General features: G+C 43.5%; 1 protein-coding gene across 4 annotated transcripts; it reads right to left on the bottom strand.

Annotated features, from left to right (window-relative positions):
* Positions 1-2014: 2014 nt before the first annotated feature.
* LOC122558626 (beta-1,3-galactosyl-O-glycosyl-glycoprotein beta-1,6-N-acetylglucosaminyltransferase 4-like) lies at positions 2015-15504 on the bottom strand. Of its 4 annotated transcripts, none has more exons than XM_043707430.1 (2): positions 14284-15504; positions 2015-5031 (listed from the first exon to the last, which is right to left on the bottom strand). In XM_043707430.1, the coding sequence occupies exon 2, from the start codon at positions 5028-5030 to the stop codon at positions 3663-3665; it is 1368 nt and encodes a 455-aa protein (XP_043563365.1). In that variant the 5' UTR covers position 5031; positions 14284-15504; the 3' UTR covers positions 2015-3662. The 4 variants fall into 4 exon arrangements, 2 of the variants coding, with proteins under 2 accessions (XP_043563365.1, XP_043563356.1); XM_043707421.1 differs by lacking the exon at positions 14284-15504 and adding an exon at positions 13136-13587; XR_006314206.1 differs by lacking the exon at positions 2015-5031 and adding an exon at positions 9461-9844.
* Between the last annotated feature and the right edge of the window lie 100 nt (positions 15505-15604).

Raw genomic sequence — 15604 nt, 5'->3', positions numbered from 1 at the left:
TAATGAGCCACACAAATAAGGACAGCCTCAAATTCATTCTGCCTCAGCTACTGGGACAAAGACAGGTGAGCCAAGTGAGGAGAGATAGCTGGTAAGATTATATGCATCAGCAAGGTTAAAATCAGGATTGGTGAAAGAGCTTGTTATAATACACAGTTAACATGACAAGCGAGAAGTGGACATTCGGACAATGTCCAAAGGGTAGAAATTTGTTTGGGGTGGTATTGAATCAATTACATGCTATACCCCCTCCTTGATATTGAGTTACCAGAAGACCATATGATAAAGGTGCAGAAGTGTACCATTCAGCCCATTGAGTCTGATCCCAATGAGATCATGGCTGATTAAAAATATATCCACTTTCCTCGCTATCCCCATAACACTTAGAACAGTACAGCACAGTACAGATCCTTCAGACCACAATGTTATGCCGAGCATTTAGAGTCATAGAGATGCACAGCATGGAAACAGACCCTTTGGTCCAACCCGTCCATGCCGACCAGATATCCCAACCCAGTCTAGTCCCACCTACCAGCACCCGGCCCATATCCCTCCAAACCCTTCCTATTCATATACCCATCCAAATGCCTCTTAAATGTTGCAATTGTACCAACCTCCACCGCATCTTCTGGCAGTTCATTCCATACACGTACCACTCTTTGCGTGAAAACGTTGCCCCTTAGGTCTCTTTTATATCTTTCCCCTCTCACCCTAAACCTATGCCCTCTAGTTCTGGTCTCCCCGACCCCAGGGAAAAGACTTTGTCTATTTATCCTATCCATGCCCCTCATAATTTTGTAAACCTCTATAAGGTCACCCCTCAGCTTCCGACGCTCCAGGGAAAACAGCCCTAGCCTGTTCAGCCTCTCCCTGTAGCTCAAATCCTTCAACCCTGGCAACATTCTTGTAAATCTTTTCTGAACCATTTCGAGTTTCACAACGTCTTTTCAATAGGAAGGAGACCAGAATTGCAAGCAATATTCCAACAGTGGCCTAACCAATGTCCTGTACAGTCACAACATGATTTAACTTTTTTGCTTTCCCCTCTTAAATTATCTTTCTATGGACCTCTTCCCATAAAGATGTTTTATGCAAGACTTGGAAGCAACAAACAACTTCAAGGCCAGAAAAAGACATAATAAGTTCATACAATGTTGCAGCTAGTGGACTAATTCAGCCCTTCAAGTCTGCTCTACCATCCAATGAGAACATGTCTGATCAATTAATCCTCAAATCCACTTTTATCCCATTCATTACCTTTGATTCCTTTCCTGATTAAAAATCTCTGTCTGTCTGTCTCAGCTTTGAATATACTTAAATGTCCCAACCTTTCAGCCCTATGCAGGAAAGAATCCCAAACAATCACTACACTCTGACAGAAGAAATTCTTCTTTATTTTTGTCTTAAATGGATGATCCCTTATTGTGGGATTAAACCCATGGCTCATGACTCTCCCACAACATTTATGTATCTACACTGTCATGACCCCTAAGAATCTTGGATGTTTTAAGAAGGACTCCTCTTATACTTCTAAACTCCAATGAGTACAGGCCCAACCTCCTTGACCTTTCCTCAGCAGATAGTACATCCATCATACCACACCATTTCAATATTATTAGGAGCAGTGCTTGGTGCGGTTTGGTGGTTTGTGAATATTGTGCTTATCAGGATGCGGAAAAATTGACTACTTTCTCATATTAGGCACTCCATGCTAGCATTCCAAGATCAGGAACTGGTTCCATATGCCTTAGACCCGATCTCCAATTGATCTGTTTGTGGGACATTTTTCCATTCTGATACCCATGAGTAGCAAACCAGAGGAAAATGTATTCAGTCAGCCCTCCCATTTATCTCTCCACCCTGGAGGCTTCCTGCCTCTATTCCTGATGAAGGGCTTTTGCCCGAAACATCGATTTTCCTGCTCCTCGAATGCTGCCAGAACTTCTGTGCTTTTCCAGCACCACTCTAATCTAAACTCTGGTTTCCATCATTTGCAGTCCTCACTTTTGCCTAATTGATATTAACCTTACTGCGAATCCTCTTGCCTACCTTGAAGAAGTTCTCCTCCTCTCTCCACAAGAGTCTCAGTGAGTCTCTCTTTCACTGCAACCTCCAGGTCATCTCCTCCCCTCCCATTTATCTCTCCACCTTGGAGGCTTCCTGCCTCTATTCCTGATGAAGGGCTTTTGCCCGAAACGTCGATTTTCCTGCTCCTTGGATGCTGCCTGACCTGCTGTGCTTTTCCAGCACCACTCTGATCTAAACTATGATTTCCAGCATCTGCAGTCCTCACTAATCGCCTATTCCTCCTGTGTTTAGTTTGCTATTCCATCTCATTAGTCCAGGCAGATTCCAGGGCTCAGGGTTGAAAAATCCAATAAAACACAAGCCAATGTTCAACCCAATACAAATTCACCAAGAATCCACTACAGTTTTCACATGGGCATGATGATAAAATCACATCAGATGAATATTTACACCATGTACTGAACCTTCAGATAAAATTATTCCCTCCTTACCCATGCCAATACCAATATTTTTAACAAAATCAATGCAAGTAAATGCTACACATTGATGGCTCTGGGAATTTCAATTCTGCTTATAAAGCAAATTGGCACAACTTACTGGAGGTCTGCTTGCAGCTGAGAGATATTGTCATATAGGCTAAAGTCAGGACACACTGCGGTGGCTTGACATTGATGGAAGTTGCTTACCGAAGCCTGCAAACCTGATATTGTCAAAGCAGATCACATTACCATAGCCATAAATTATTGAAAAACATTCAGTAGGAAACATTTGAATGAGAAAATGGATTACATTATTACATCAAGCTCCTCAGGAAACAACCTCTTTTCATTAAACCACAGCCAAGTGTCCTGAAAATTGCATATTTAGTTTCCACTTTCTGGTGTGTACCTTATTAATAATCTAATATTCCACCCTTCAACTTTTAACTTGCATCATGTTAAATCATTTGCAGCTTTAAGAGATACCGGTTATGGCATGACATTATTACATTTCCAGGATCAAGGACAACAGAGGATCATACAATGAATATAGAAAATACAAAACATGAAATTTCCATTGTAGTTATCACCCTTACTCTTATCACTGACTGTGTAGTACACTCTCCATCCTACATTTGAACAATGAGCTATGATAGTATCAGGTTCACATACTGGATAAAGGGAATGTCAAACACGTCAATAATTGGCACCTTCTGTTCATTACCAATAATTGTATCAACTGATACCTAGCAAGCATGTTTTTATTTATTTATTAACAGGATATGGATGGTATTAACTAGACAGGCATTCTTTAGCCATCTCTAATTGCCCAGAGTGCAGTTAAGAGTCAACCACATTGCTATGGGTCTGGAGTCACATATAGAACAGATCAGATAAGAATGGCAGTTTCCTTCCTTCAAGGCTATTAATGAAGCAGATGAGCTTTTTCTCCAGATAATCTACAATGGTTTCATGGTCATCATTAAATTCATAAAAGCCCCATGTTAATACCACTAACCCACATGATTTTCATGTTACTCTTTGTAAATTCACTGATTCAGCTTTCCACAAAGTTGGAAAGAACATCACTTGATTTTGTATTTGCCTTTCAAGCTTAAGCTGGTGAACACCTCTGACACAAAATGTTACATTACTTCAGCCCCAAAAGTTTTCACTATGATTATAAATAGAGAACTTTTGAGAATTCAAATCTATCCAAAAGTATTGGCGTTCTCTAATCTTCAGTTCCAAACATTTAATTAATACAGGGTCCACTTTGGAGTCAAATTTATTGGCAAACCAATGGCCATAGTCAAGGAGCCACCTGAGCTCAGCAGAGCCGTAGATGCAGACGCTGCGGCGGTGAGTGCCTGTGCAGGGTGGGTATAGCGCCTCCTCCAGGTAGCTCCATTTCACCAGCCTAACCTTACTCTGCAGATCAGTCACTTCAGCCTCCGAGCGGGAGATCTCACCTGGCACCCCAGGAACCCGGACCATGCTTGCCCAGAAGTGCTCGTCTGGTGAGTATGTATCTGCGGACCAGGCAAGAAAATCTTTGGCCACCACACTGGAAGTGATGTATTTGGCAAAATCGTAACTCAAAACAAAATAGGCACTGCCAGTAAATACTTCAATATTATGGGGGGAGGGCTCCTTCTCAACATCAGTTTTGATGAGTTTGACCTGTCCATCTTCGTTTGAATTATCTGAAAGCTTGTAACGATACAAGAATCGCTCTTTTTTAGTATCGCTGGGTTTCATAGATTCCAACATGTTAGCTCCATTCAGTTTCTTCAACTCAGACACCAGTTCAAAATTGGACCTCAATGGTAAATCTTGGCCACACAAGTTGATCACATACTTCCATTGGACAGACGACTCAAGAAGATCAGACAAACAATTAAGATCTGCTTGTAGTCTGGAAATGTGAGCATAATGTACCAATTCCAACTTTGATGCAATGAACACATTCGGAAAGCACTTGGCTAAGTTGTCCATGGCGGATTTGAATGAGTTTGAGGATTTCTGGTCATAATGAATGCAGTATATATTCTGAGGCATGTAAATCATTTTTAAGCTCCTTTCCACCATAACAGCATCTTTATGAACCACCATAGAAAATGCCAAAGGGTACTCCTTTTCCACTTCCGAGATGAGATTGTTTCGATATCCTCTTTGCAAAAGATATTGATCACAGTCAGATGTCATCAACTCAACATCTTCGTCTTCCAGATCAATAATATTACCCTTGCGTATTTCTAATGTTTTACCCACTTCCACTGGGCTACATTCATAGATGGCAGTGCAATTAATTTGAAGGTTTAGTTGCAAGTACTTGCTGTTCTTTCTATTGCGCACGTACTGAGAGGTGCTCCAGAAAGGTTCGACCAACCATGTTTTCTGTGAACCTACGACCATTCCATGATTGTAGAGAAGTTTTAATAGGCAGGGCAGTGCAAAGGACAAAAGCAGTAAAATTATCTTCTTCAGCTTAAATTTCACAGTTGACCACTTGCAAAGCATTCTGCAAAATGTAAAAACACCATTGGCTATCAGTAAAATCAAATTTGGGCATCATTTAGAATACAAGATTTCATGCTGTAAGTTTAAATACAATCATCGAGCCATTCAGATCCATGTGGCCCAACATTTTCTTGAATCCTTCAGTTAGTCTCATCATTCTTTCTCCTTATTCTTGAAACTTTTTGACCTTCAAGTAATTTTTCAATTTTGATTTAAAGGTCACAATTAAATTGACATTCATTTCCCCATCAGACAGTGCAGTCAATATCCGAGACCTTTGTTGAGTACAAAGGTTTTTCCTCTAGTCACCTCTAGTTCTTCTTTTCAAATCATCTTAAATGTGTGCTTTCAGCCCTTGACAATAATTTCACTTTATTCATTGTATCTAAAGCCTTTATGATCTTAAACACGTCTATTAAATATCCTGTTTGCTAGTAGTTCTAAGGAGAATAACCTCAGCTTCTCCAGTTAATACATTGATATATTGATTTTTTTTGTCACATGTACTTAAATACAGTGAAAAGCTTTGTTTGTCAGCAGTACAGACAGATCATAATAAGCAAGGACATACAGATCATAGGGTTGAAAAAGAACTTGGACAGAGTAAGATATACAAGTTATACTGTACAGGATGTGCGCTAGGCAGGATCAACATTAAGAAGATCAGCATTATTTGAAGTTGGGAGAGTCCACTCATCGGTCTGATAACAGCAGGGAAAAAGTTGTTCTTGAAACTGCTGGTGCATGTGATCAAGCTTCTGCATCTTCTGTGGAACTGTAACCAGGGCTAGTAAATTTCTGGAATGAGCAAAGCTCTTTCGTATCCTTGACAAAGCTTTTCCTAAAGTACGGTGCCCGGAATTACACTTAATACTCCATTTGGGGATGTACTAGTGCTTTACATAGGTTTAGCAATAACATCCTGACTTTGTACTTTCAGGGCTGATTTATTCAAAATGCCGGATTCCCTAGCGCCATCTCCTGATCGAAAGATTAGATTAGATTACTTACAGTGTGGAAACAGGCGCTTCAGTCCAACAAGTCCACACCGACCCGCCGAAGCACAACCCACCCATTACCCTACATTTACCCCTTTATGTAACACTACGGGCAATTTAGCATGGCCAATTCACCTAACCTGCACATTTTTGGATTGTGGGAGGAAACCCACACAGACACGGGGAGAACGTGCAGACTCCACACAGTCAGTCGCCTGAGTCGGGAATTGAACCCGGGTCTCTGGCGCTGTGAGGCAGCAGTACTAACCACTGTGCCACCGTGCCGCCCACAAGGTCCAGAGGAAGACTGCTGAGGGGACAACCTGGACACTTGGCATGGGCCTCCCGGAGTTAAATCCAAGTGGTGATGAGATGAGCATTAATCAGCCACTGTCAGTCAGGCTGCCCAATCACTGCTTTATCAACCAGGTTGGGAGGTAGGCAGTGGTTGCTTGCCTGCTGGACCTTCAATTCATCTGCAGGGGATAACATTACATCTGGCCCACTGCATCTATCAAGATCAGGATCCCAAGTGTTTTTATTATTTGTTTTTAGTGTAATTATTTATTTGTTAAACTTTTCAGCCACATTCAAAGATTTTTGCTTGAACAAATCCAAATCTCTGTCTTCTTGGAGCTCCTTTAAATCTATAGGAGTTGAGAGGTCATGTTGCAGCTGTACAGGGCATTAGTTCGGACACTTTTGGAATATTGTGTGTAATTCTGGTCACCCTCCTATAGGAAGGATGTTGTTAAACTTGAAAGGGTTCAGAAAAGAATTACAAGGACATTGCCAGAGTTGGAGGTTATGAGCTATAAGGAGAGGCTGAGTAGGCTGGGGCTGTTTTCCCTGGAGCATCAGAGGCTGAGGGGCTATCTTATAGAGGTTTATAAAATCATGAGGGGCATGGATAGGATAAATAGACAAAGTCTCTTCCCTGGGTTGGGAGTCCAGAACTAGAGGGCATAGGTTTAGGGTGAGAGGGGAAAGATTTAAAGGGACCTAAGGGGCAACGTTTCCATGCAAAGGGTGGTATGTGTATGGAATGAGCTGCCAGAGGAAGTGGTGGAGGCTGGCACAATTATAACATCTGGATGGGTATATGAATAGGAAGGATTTAGAGGGATATGGGCCGGGTGCTGGCAAATGGGAACAGATTAGGTTAGGATATCTGGTCAGCATAGACGAGTTGGACTGAAGGGTCTGTTTCCACGCTGTATATTTCTATGACTCTGTCACTCCAGTTATCTCTTCCTATATCGAAGGCAGGTATGTGTGAAATGGGATACTGAGCCTGCACTTAATGGTACATTCTCTTTGGAGCCAACCTCTTATTTGGTAACTTCTTTGTTTACCAGGCAGGCAGCCTGAACAAGAGGTGAGTGCTGTTGTTGCAGGTCAGGAACCAAAAATAAACTCCTAATACAGTAGTCCCACTGTCCCACATTAGGCCGGTGAGCCCTGAAGTTGTGACATTTCAAATGATCGTCCAAGTACTTTTGTAAGGTTGTAAGGTTACCTGCCTTAACTACCCCACCCAGGCAGTGCATTCCACCTTTGGGTGAAAAAGGCTTTCTTCAAATCCTCTCTAAACCCATTCCTTTCACTCTAAAATTATGCACCCTTGTTATTAATCCTTCAACTAAAGGAAACAATTGCTTTCTATTCACCCTCGTCATGCCCTTCAAAATTTTATATACCTCAGTCAGGATCCCCCTTAATCTCCACTACTCCAAAGAAAAGCCTGAGCTTATTCAATTAAAATGCTCCATCCCAAACAACATATTGGTTTATATCCTCTGCACCCCCTCCAGTGCAATCATGTTCTTCCTATAGTGTGATGACTAGAACTGCACAGAGTACTCCAGCTGTGGCTAAACCAAAGTCTGTACAGCTCCAACATAACATCCCTGTTCTTACAATGTATGCTATTACTGATAAAGGCAAGTGTTCTGTATGCCTTCCTAACTACCCTATTAACCTGACCTGCCACCATCAGGGATCTGTGGACAAGAACTCCAAGATTAGATTAGATTAGAGTCCCTACAGTGTGGAAACAGACCCTTCGGCCCAACAAGTCCACACCGACCCTCCGAAGAGCAACCCACCCAGTCCCATTCCTCTACATTTACCCCTGACTAATGCACCTCGTACTATGGGCAATTTAGCATGGCCAATTCATCTAACTTGTACATCTACGGAATGTGGGAAGAAAACGGAGCACCCGGAGGAAACCCATGCAGACACGAGGAAAATGTGCGAATTCCACACACACAGTTGCCCGGGGCGGGAATTGAACCCGGGTCCCTGGCGCTGTGAGGCAGTAGTGCTAACCACATCCTCCTGTTCCTCTGAGCTTACTACCATCCTACCATTCATTGAGTTCTCCCTTGTCTCGTTCCATCTTTCAAAGTGTAATAGATCACATTTATAAGGATTAAATTCCATCTACTACTGATCTGACCATCTGGCCAATCCATTTATCTCCTCCTGCAATCTAACACCTTTCTCTCACTGTCAACTATCCAATTACTCTTTGAATCATCCACAAAGTTACTTACCATCACTCCCACATTCTTCTCAATATCATTTATGAATATCAAGAAAGATAATGAACCCAACAGTGATTCCTGTGGTACACCATTGGACACCAGTCTTACCAACAGCATTCTATCACTCCACGCTGTCTCCTGCCATAAGGCCAATTTTGGATCCAACTTACCAAGTTACCCTGAATCCCATCTGCTTTGACCTTCTTTATCAGTCTCCCATGTGGGACCAAATGTCTTACTGAAATCCATATTAAATGACATTAAATAACTGCACTACTTTTTACACAGAGAATGTTAACATGCAGCTGGGGAGGTGATAGAAGCAGATGGAGAGGCTTCAGAGGCATTTAGATAGACACATGAACATGTGGGCGGCACGGTGGCACAGTGGTTAGCACTGCTCCCTCACACCACCAGAGACCCGGGTTCAATTCCCGACTCAGGCGACTGACTGTGTGGAGTTTGCACATTCTCCCCGTGTCTGCGTGGGTTTCCTCCGGGTGCTCCGGTTTCCTCCCACAGTCACAAAGATGTGCGGGTCAGGTGAATTGGCAATGCTAAATTGCCCGTAGTGTTAGGTTAAAGGGGTCAATGTAGGGGTATGGGTGTGTTGCGCTTCGGCGTGTCGGTGTGGACTTGTTGGGCCGAAGGGCCTGTTTCCACACTGTAATGTAATGTAATCTAATCTAAAAAATAGAGGGATATGGACCATGGACAGGGAAACAGGATTAGTTTAGAATGGCATCATGGTGGGCACAGACATGGTGTTCCATCTTCTATGTACCCTCATCCTCACACCTGGCCACCTCTCCGAATAATTCCACCAGATTTGTTAGATATTACCTCCCTCTGACAAAGCCATGTTTACTATCCTTGTTCAAACCTTGCCTCTCAAATTGAAGATTAATTTTCACTTTCATTGTTTTCTTCAATAATTACCCTGTACTGATATTAGATTCACTGGTCCATTGTCTCTTGGTTTATTGCTATCATCCTGCTTTTAAAGTGGAACGACATTTGCTTTCCTCCAGTTTTCTGGCACCTCCCCTGTGGCCACAGACAATGTGAAGATTTGGGTCAGGTCCCCTATAATTTCCTCCTTCATTTACCAAAGCAGCCTGGGATACATCTCATCCGAATCTGGGGATTTATCCAGTTTTATATTTGCCAAAATCTCCAATATCTTCTCGTTTCTTTTTTAATCAATCTGCTCAAGAACTTCACAGTCCATCTTCTTGAATTCTATGCTTGCGTGCTCCTTTTCCTGATTAAAGACAGATGTTAAATGCTCATTTACTCAATACACTCTGTCAATGTCTGCTGGCTCTACACACAGATTTCCCCCAGGCCCTAATATGCCCTACGCTTCTGTTGGGTTATTCCCTTGCCCTGATATAGAATATCTTGGGATTCTCTCTAATCTTGACAGACAGCATTTTGTCATTCCCCCTCTCTTTGCTCTCCTAATTACTTTCTTGATCTCCTCCCTGCACTTCCTATACTCCTCTCAGGCCTCCCTTTATACCTGTTATGTGTCTCTCTTTTCATTTTTATTCAGTCCTGAAAAGTCCCAGACATTCAGGGCTTGTCACTCTTTCATTTCACCCTAAAGGGAACATTTGGGCCTGTACTCTCCCCAGTTCCTTTTTGAATACCTCCCACTGTAGGTTTATCCTCAAGTCGTTGTTCCTAGTTTATTTTGGCCAGATCCTGCTATATTTTTATAAAATTTGCCTTTGTCAGCAATCACTTGCTAATGAGTATGATTGCCCAACTAGGAAATTCTGGGACATTGGTCACGGGTTCTGTGCGTCAATCTGTGGCTGGTGGGCTGATGAGCCCCATTTCCTACCACACATTCGGCAAGTGTTTCCAGGAGGTGGAATCGGTTTGTGGCCTTGATTCTGTTTTATCTCAATCCAAAACCCTTTCTTCAGATCATCTTTCTCCTTTTCTCTCATAAATTATGGCATATGATGTTGTGGTCACTGTCACGAAGATGCTCCAGCACTGTCACCTCAAACACCAGTCTGCCTTCATTCTCCAGAATTAGGTCCAGCACTGTACTGTTCCTTGTTCGACCATCGACATGTTAACATAAAAAGTTCTCTTGAATACATTTCAAGAAATCTGCCCCTTTTAAACCCATTACACTATAATTATCCCAATTGATACTGGGGTATTGGAAGGCCCTAATATAATGACCCTATTATTACTTTTACATGCCTTCGTGAATTGTCTACATATCTGCTCCTCTATTTCTCACTGACAGTTTGGGGGCCTATCATTCACTCCTAATAATGTGACTGCCCCCTTTTTATTCCTAAGTTCTACCCACAAAGCCTCATTGACGATCCGTCCTCGATATCATCCCTCATTACTGCAGTAACTGACTCCCTACCTAATAACATAACACTTCCACATTTATACCCTCTCCTATCCTTCCTGAAGATCCCAGAGCCTGGATTGGCCAGTTCTGTCCCTTCCTCAATCATGTCTCTGTGAAGGCAACAACATCACAGTTCCATGAGTCTAACCACACCCTCAACTCATCTGTCTTACTTATCATACTCCTGCCTTTAAAGTATAGGCCATCTAGCCTCGCCTCGCTCTCTTGTGACACAACATAGAAAAGGAACATAGAGAGAGTTCAGCTAAGTTGTGCTAAGTTGCTGTTGAACTAACCCACTGTGACCCCTGGCCCTGCTGAACAGCACAAGCAAAGCCACCTGCAAGGCTGTTAGTCCCATTCTGGTTCAGACCATCCCAGAAACTGTCCCAGTGATCCCAGAATCTAAAACACTCCTTCCTGCACCAACTCTTGAGCTATGTGTTTAACTGCCCTGTTTTCCTATTTCTGTAATCACTAGCCTGTAGCATTGGGAGTAATCCTGAGATTACAACCTTTGAGGTCTTGCTTCTTAAGCTATTGCCTGGCTCCCTGAACTCTTGATGTAAAGCCTTATCCCTCGTTCTACCTACATCATTGGCACCAAATGTGTACAACCACCTCTGTCTTATTACCCTTCAAGAAGCCCTGTAGCCAGTGAAATCCCTATTTCCAGGCTACTATGGGATTTGAATGCACTTCCTCAGACCATTAGTCTGCACCACTTGATCACTAATCCAGGGACAACATTATGTCACCATCTCCCATCACCACCAAGATGTGGCTAGTGGAGACATTCAGTGATGGTAACACCTTTGAATTAAGTTGGCCTCAGTTCTTACAAACGATGTGATGGTGGGGATGATCACTTCGGGAGCATATATGCTATTTCCCAACATCAACTCAAATCTGGATGTGTCCAGGTCTTGCTACGTACGGACATAAATAGCTTCAATATCTGAGACATTGCAAATGGTGCTAAACGTGGCAATCATCCGCAAACGTCCCAATTCTGACCGCATGATAGAGGGTAAACCATGGATGAAGCATGTTAAGGTGATTGGACTTAGGTTTCTGCCCTGAGAAACCCCTGCAGAGATGTCCTGGAGATGAGCTGACTGACCTCCATTGACCACAGCCCCCATCCTATATGTTTTATATCTGCATGTATTCAGCCATTGGACAGTGCTCCCAAACCAAACCCCACTGAGGTCAGGAGGGCGCGTCACATACTCCCATCACCTCTATAATTCAGCTCGTGTGTCGTTTTTAAAAATATATTTAACTGTTTTTCATGCATCAAATTACAGATTTTTGACGGATGAAAATCGAAATAAAGTGTTCTTTTTTGAAGAGATTTCGAACAAACTAAAGAGAGACAGTTCCCAGCAATTTACTTCATCTGCTGAGTTCCTCAAGGGCTTGTTAAACCGACTCTTTCCGGAAAAGATTGTGTCACGAGTAGTGAGGAAGCTGATGGGAAGCAGGGCTCACTTCTGTGCCATGTGTTACTGTGGCGAAACTGCGGAAGTAGGTGTCTTGAAATAAAAATGAAACCTAAAACGCTCAAGCCTTCACGGGGAGAAAACCCTTTCAGATTCCTCTCAGCCGGTGACTGAACTCCCATTTCCCAACAAAACCGAGGAACTCGCTTTGAAATTCCAAGAAAAGTAGAAATGGACTCAAATGAGCATTTTGTGGAGTGAGTGAGGGAGGAGGTGAAGGGGTGGGGGTGGACGTCTCGCTGTCATCTCCAGTATTTCTCTCTTTTCAGTACAGATAGCAGCATCTGCAGTAATGTGTTCCTACTCTGTGCTGTAAGGAGTCTACGCCAAACCAACTGATCACACAGTTGGCTGCAACTTGAACCAGTTACCACTGACCCGTCCCACCCACCAACAGGCGGATATGAACTCCAGCTGGGGAACAGGCCAAATCGAATAACTAACTAACTAACTCCACCGAGCAATTCCACACGCGGGGCTAGACCCAAGTGCACAAGGTGGGAGTTCACATGTGAGAGACTGGCTCGCCTCCTTTATCCTGGAATGGCTCTGATTTCAAGACCAGGAAAGATCCCAGTCTCCACCATGGCCCACCCCCCACGAGCTGTCAGTGAGACCCCGGTCATCCATAGGAGCCAATGACCTGCCCCCTCCAGCTTACCTCTGTCTGTCTGCCAGCCTGTCTCTCACACACACCCCCACATCCAAGCAGAGTCACTTGCGAAAGTATAGTGGCGCTGGACTCTTTGGGAATGTTCCGAGGGAACTCTTCAGCAGCTCCGTACGCCGCCAGCTCCTTCATTGAGCTGCCGCTTTCGGCTTCCCGGACCCGGGACTGGCGGGGAGCGGCGCTAAAGCTTTCCGTCCGTCAGTCAGTCAGCCAGGCTGCTGTCATTCGCTTCGGAGCATCGACTCGTACTGCAGCTCTCCGCTGTTTCCCCGCGTCCTGTCCAATCCACTGGGTCTTGTGGAGCACTGTACAGCACGCCATAGATTTGATCACAACAGAGACACACCCACCAGCCATCTCCCAAACCGGCAGGAACATTATCACCTCAGAAAACACTGATTCCCCTATCTGCAAACCCCCTCCCCTCACCTCATTCCCTCACCTCATTCCCTGTCTTCAGGGGGAGGCCTGCCTTATTTAACTCCTAGTTACAAAGTGGTGAGTGTTCACGTTCCCTGTGCTCACTGTACAGGATGTGGAGGTGCCGGTGTTGGACTGGAATGGACAAAGTTGCTCTGAAAGCTAGTACAATCCTTCCAAATACACCAATTTGAATTATAACCTAATGTTGGGTGATTTTTAACACTAAAGGATATAGACACAACGTTGGAAGTAATGACTTTTGCTCACTTAGCTCAGTGTCATGATCGCTCCAGTGTAAAGCTTTTAAAAAAGTTTTACTAAACAAGAAGGCGCTATAGGCAAGCTGTTTTGAAAAGCAATAGGAAACGGGGCACGAACAAACGCATTTTAGAATAAATGCAGATGCTGGAATCTGAAACCAAAAAAAGAGAAAATACTGGAAAATCTCAGCAAGTCTGGCAGCATCTGTAAGGAGAGAAAAGAGCTGACGTTTCGAGTCTAACTGACCCTTTGTCAAAGCTCAACGCATTTTAGAAAATCGCTCTCAATGAGACACACTCGGGTGGGTTTTCTGAAGGAGCTGCAGGAATTTCCTCAGTCCAACTTGTTCAAACTTTCATCCTGAGGAAGAGATAAGCTAAAAACTTGGAGAAAACAAAACCCACACTTGACTCGAAATGTTAACTCTGTTTTTCTCTGCACAAATGCTGCCATACCTGCCGAGTTTCTCCAGGACTTTCCGTTTGTATTTCAGTCTTCTAGCAGTATTTTGCTTCTTCTGGACTCATGGTGTCGAGGCGGGTAAGTTCTACGTTCCTTGGATCAGTATCGAAACCTAATTCTAATCGATGGCAATAGGCTGGAATCAAAGGCTCTCTGGAATTGGTTAAATTGGACTAAACTATGAGGGGGGCAGGGGACATTGTTTCAGCTGCAGGGTCAAAATCATGTTAGACATTTGCGCTTTAAGAATAGATTGAAGTTTCTTGTTAAAGTCGCCTTTGGCTATTCCATATCAGCATGTCAGAACTCCAATCTACTGTGAACATTCATTTCAAATCTACATTTTGCTGGTATTGTCGCAATATTTGAGGAAGGGGTGTGATCCTCCTAATGGATATGAGTGCAGGGAAATAGCCAAAACATAACGCCACCATCACTCTCAGATAAGGTGCAAGGCGGCTAGTTATAATGCAAAGCTCGTTTTATTCAACTCCAGCAGCACAGCTTAACCTGAACCTCAGAAAAAAACATCTTCTACAGCACAAATCTCTCAGTTAAGAGTCCCAGAGCAGTCAGTCACGTGGCCTTTCTGTGAGATTCCCAGTTGAGTGCCAAATTAGCAGCAATTTAAGCCTGTGGGCATACATCCACTGAGAATAATGGGGTGATCATTCAGGCTGATTCAAATTCTAGGATATTGATGCCAGCAGAAAGACAGAATATTCATCTCGTCAGCCAAGGTTGGAACCAGAGAGAAAAGGATATTCATCTTTAGTTGTAGCTGCTTCTCAACTTCCAGATTGAAGTTACAGTTCTGTCCATTGAAGAATGAATCAGTTGTTTTCAATAATGGCCCAGGTATTGCATTCTTCTGCAAAGGAAAGGTGCACTCAACATTCACTGTGCTGAGGATTGGCCACAGGTCTTTCATAAATTCCCCACAAATCCACCAACTCCCACAGTTAGCTGGACTATACATCCTCACACTTTGCTTCCTGTGAAGACTCAATTCCATTCTGCCAGTTCCTTCATCTCTGTCACCTCTATTCCGATGATGTCGAATTCAACAAGAGAGCCCCCAAAATGGCCACCTTCTTCCTCAACTAAGGATTCTCCAGCACTGGATGACAGAGCCCTCAGCCATATCAGACCTGCTTCTCATGGTTTGGCTCTTACCCCTTCGCTTCCCTTCCACAACAGCAGCAGGCTCCCCCTTGTCCTTGAGGAGAAAGTGAGGGCTGCAGATGCTGGAGATCAGAGCTGAAAATGTGTTGCTGGAAAAGCGCAGCAGGTCAGGCAGCATCCAGGGATCAG

Source organism: Chiloscyllium plagiosum, chromosome 2 (assembly GCF_004010195.1).
Source record: "Chiloscyllium plagiosum isolate BGI_BamShark_2017 chromosome 2, ASM401019v2, whole genome shotgun sequence".
NCBI classification, from domain to species: domain Eukaryota; kingdom Metazoa; phylum Chordata; class Chondrichthyes; order Orectolobiformes; family Hemiscylliidae; genus Chiloscyllium; species Chiloscyllium plagiosum.
Note: the sequence above shows the minus strand (reverse complement) of the source record. Positions and strands in the feature narration are given on the sequence as shown.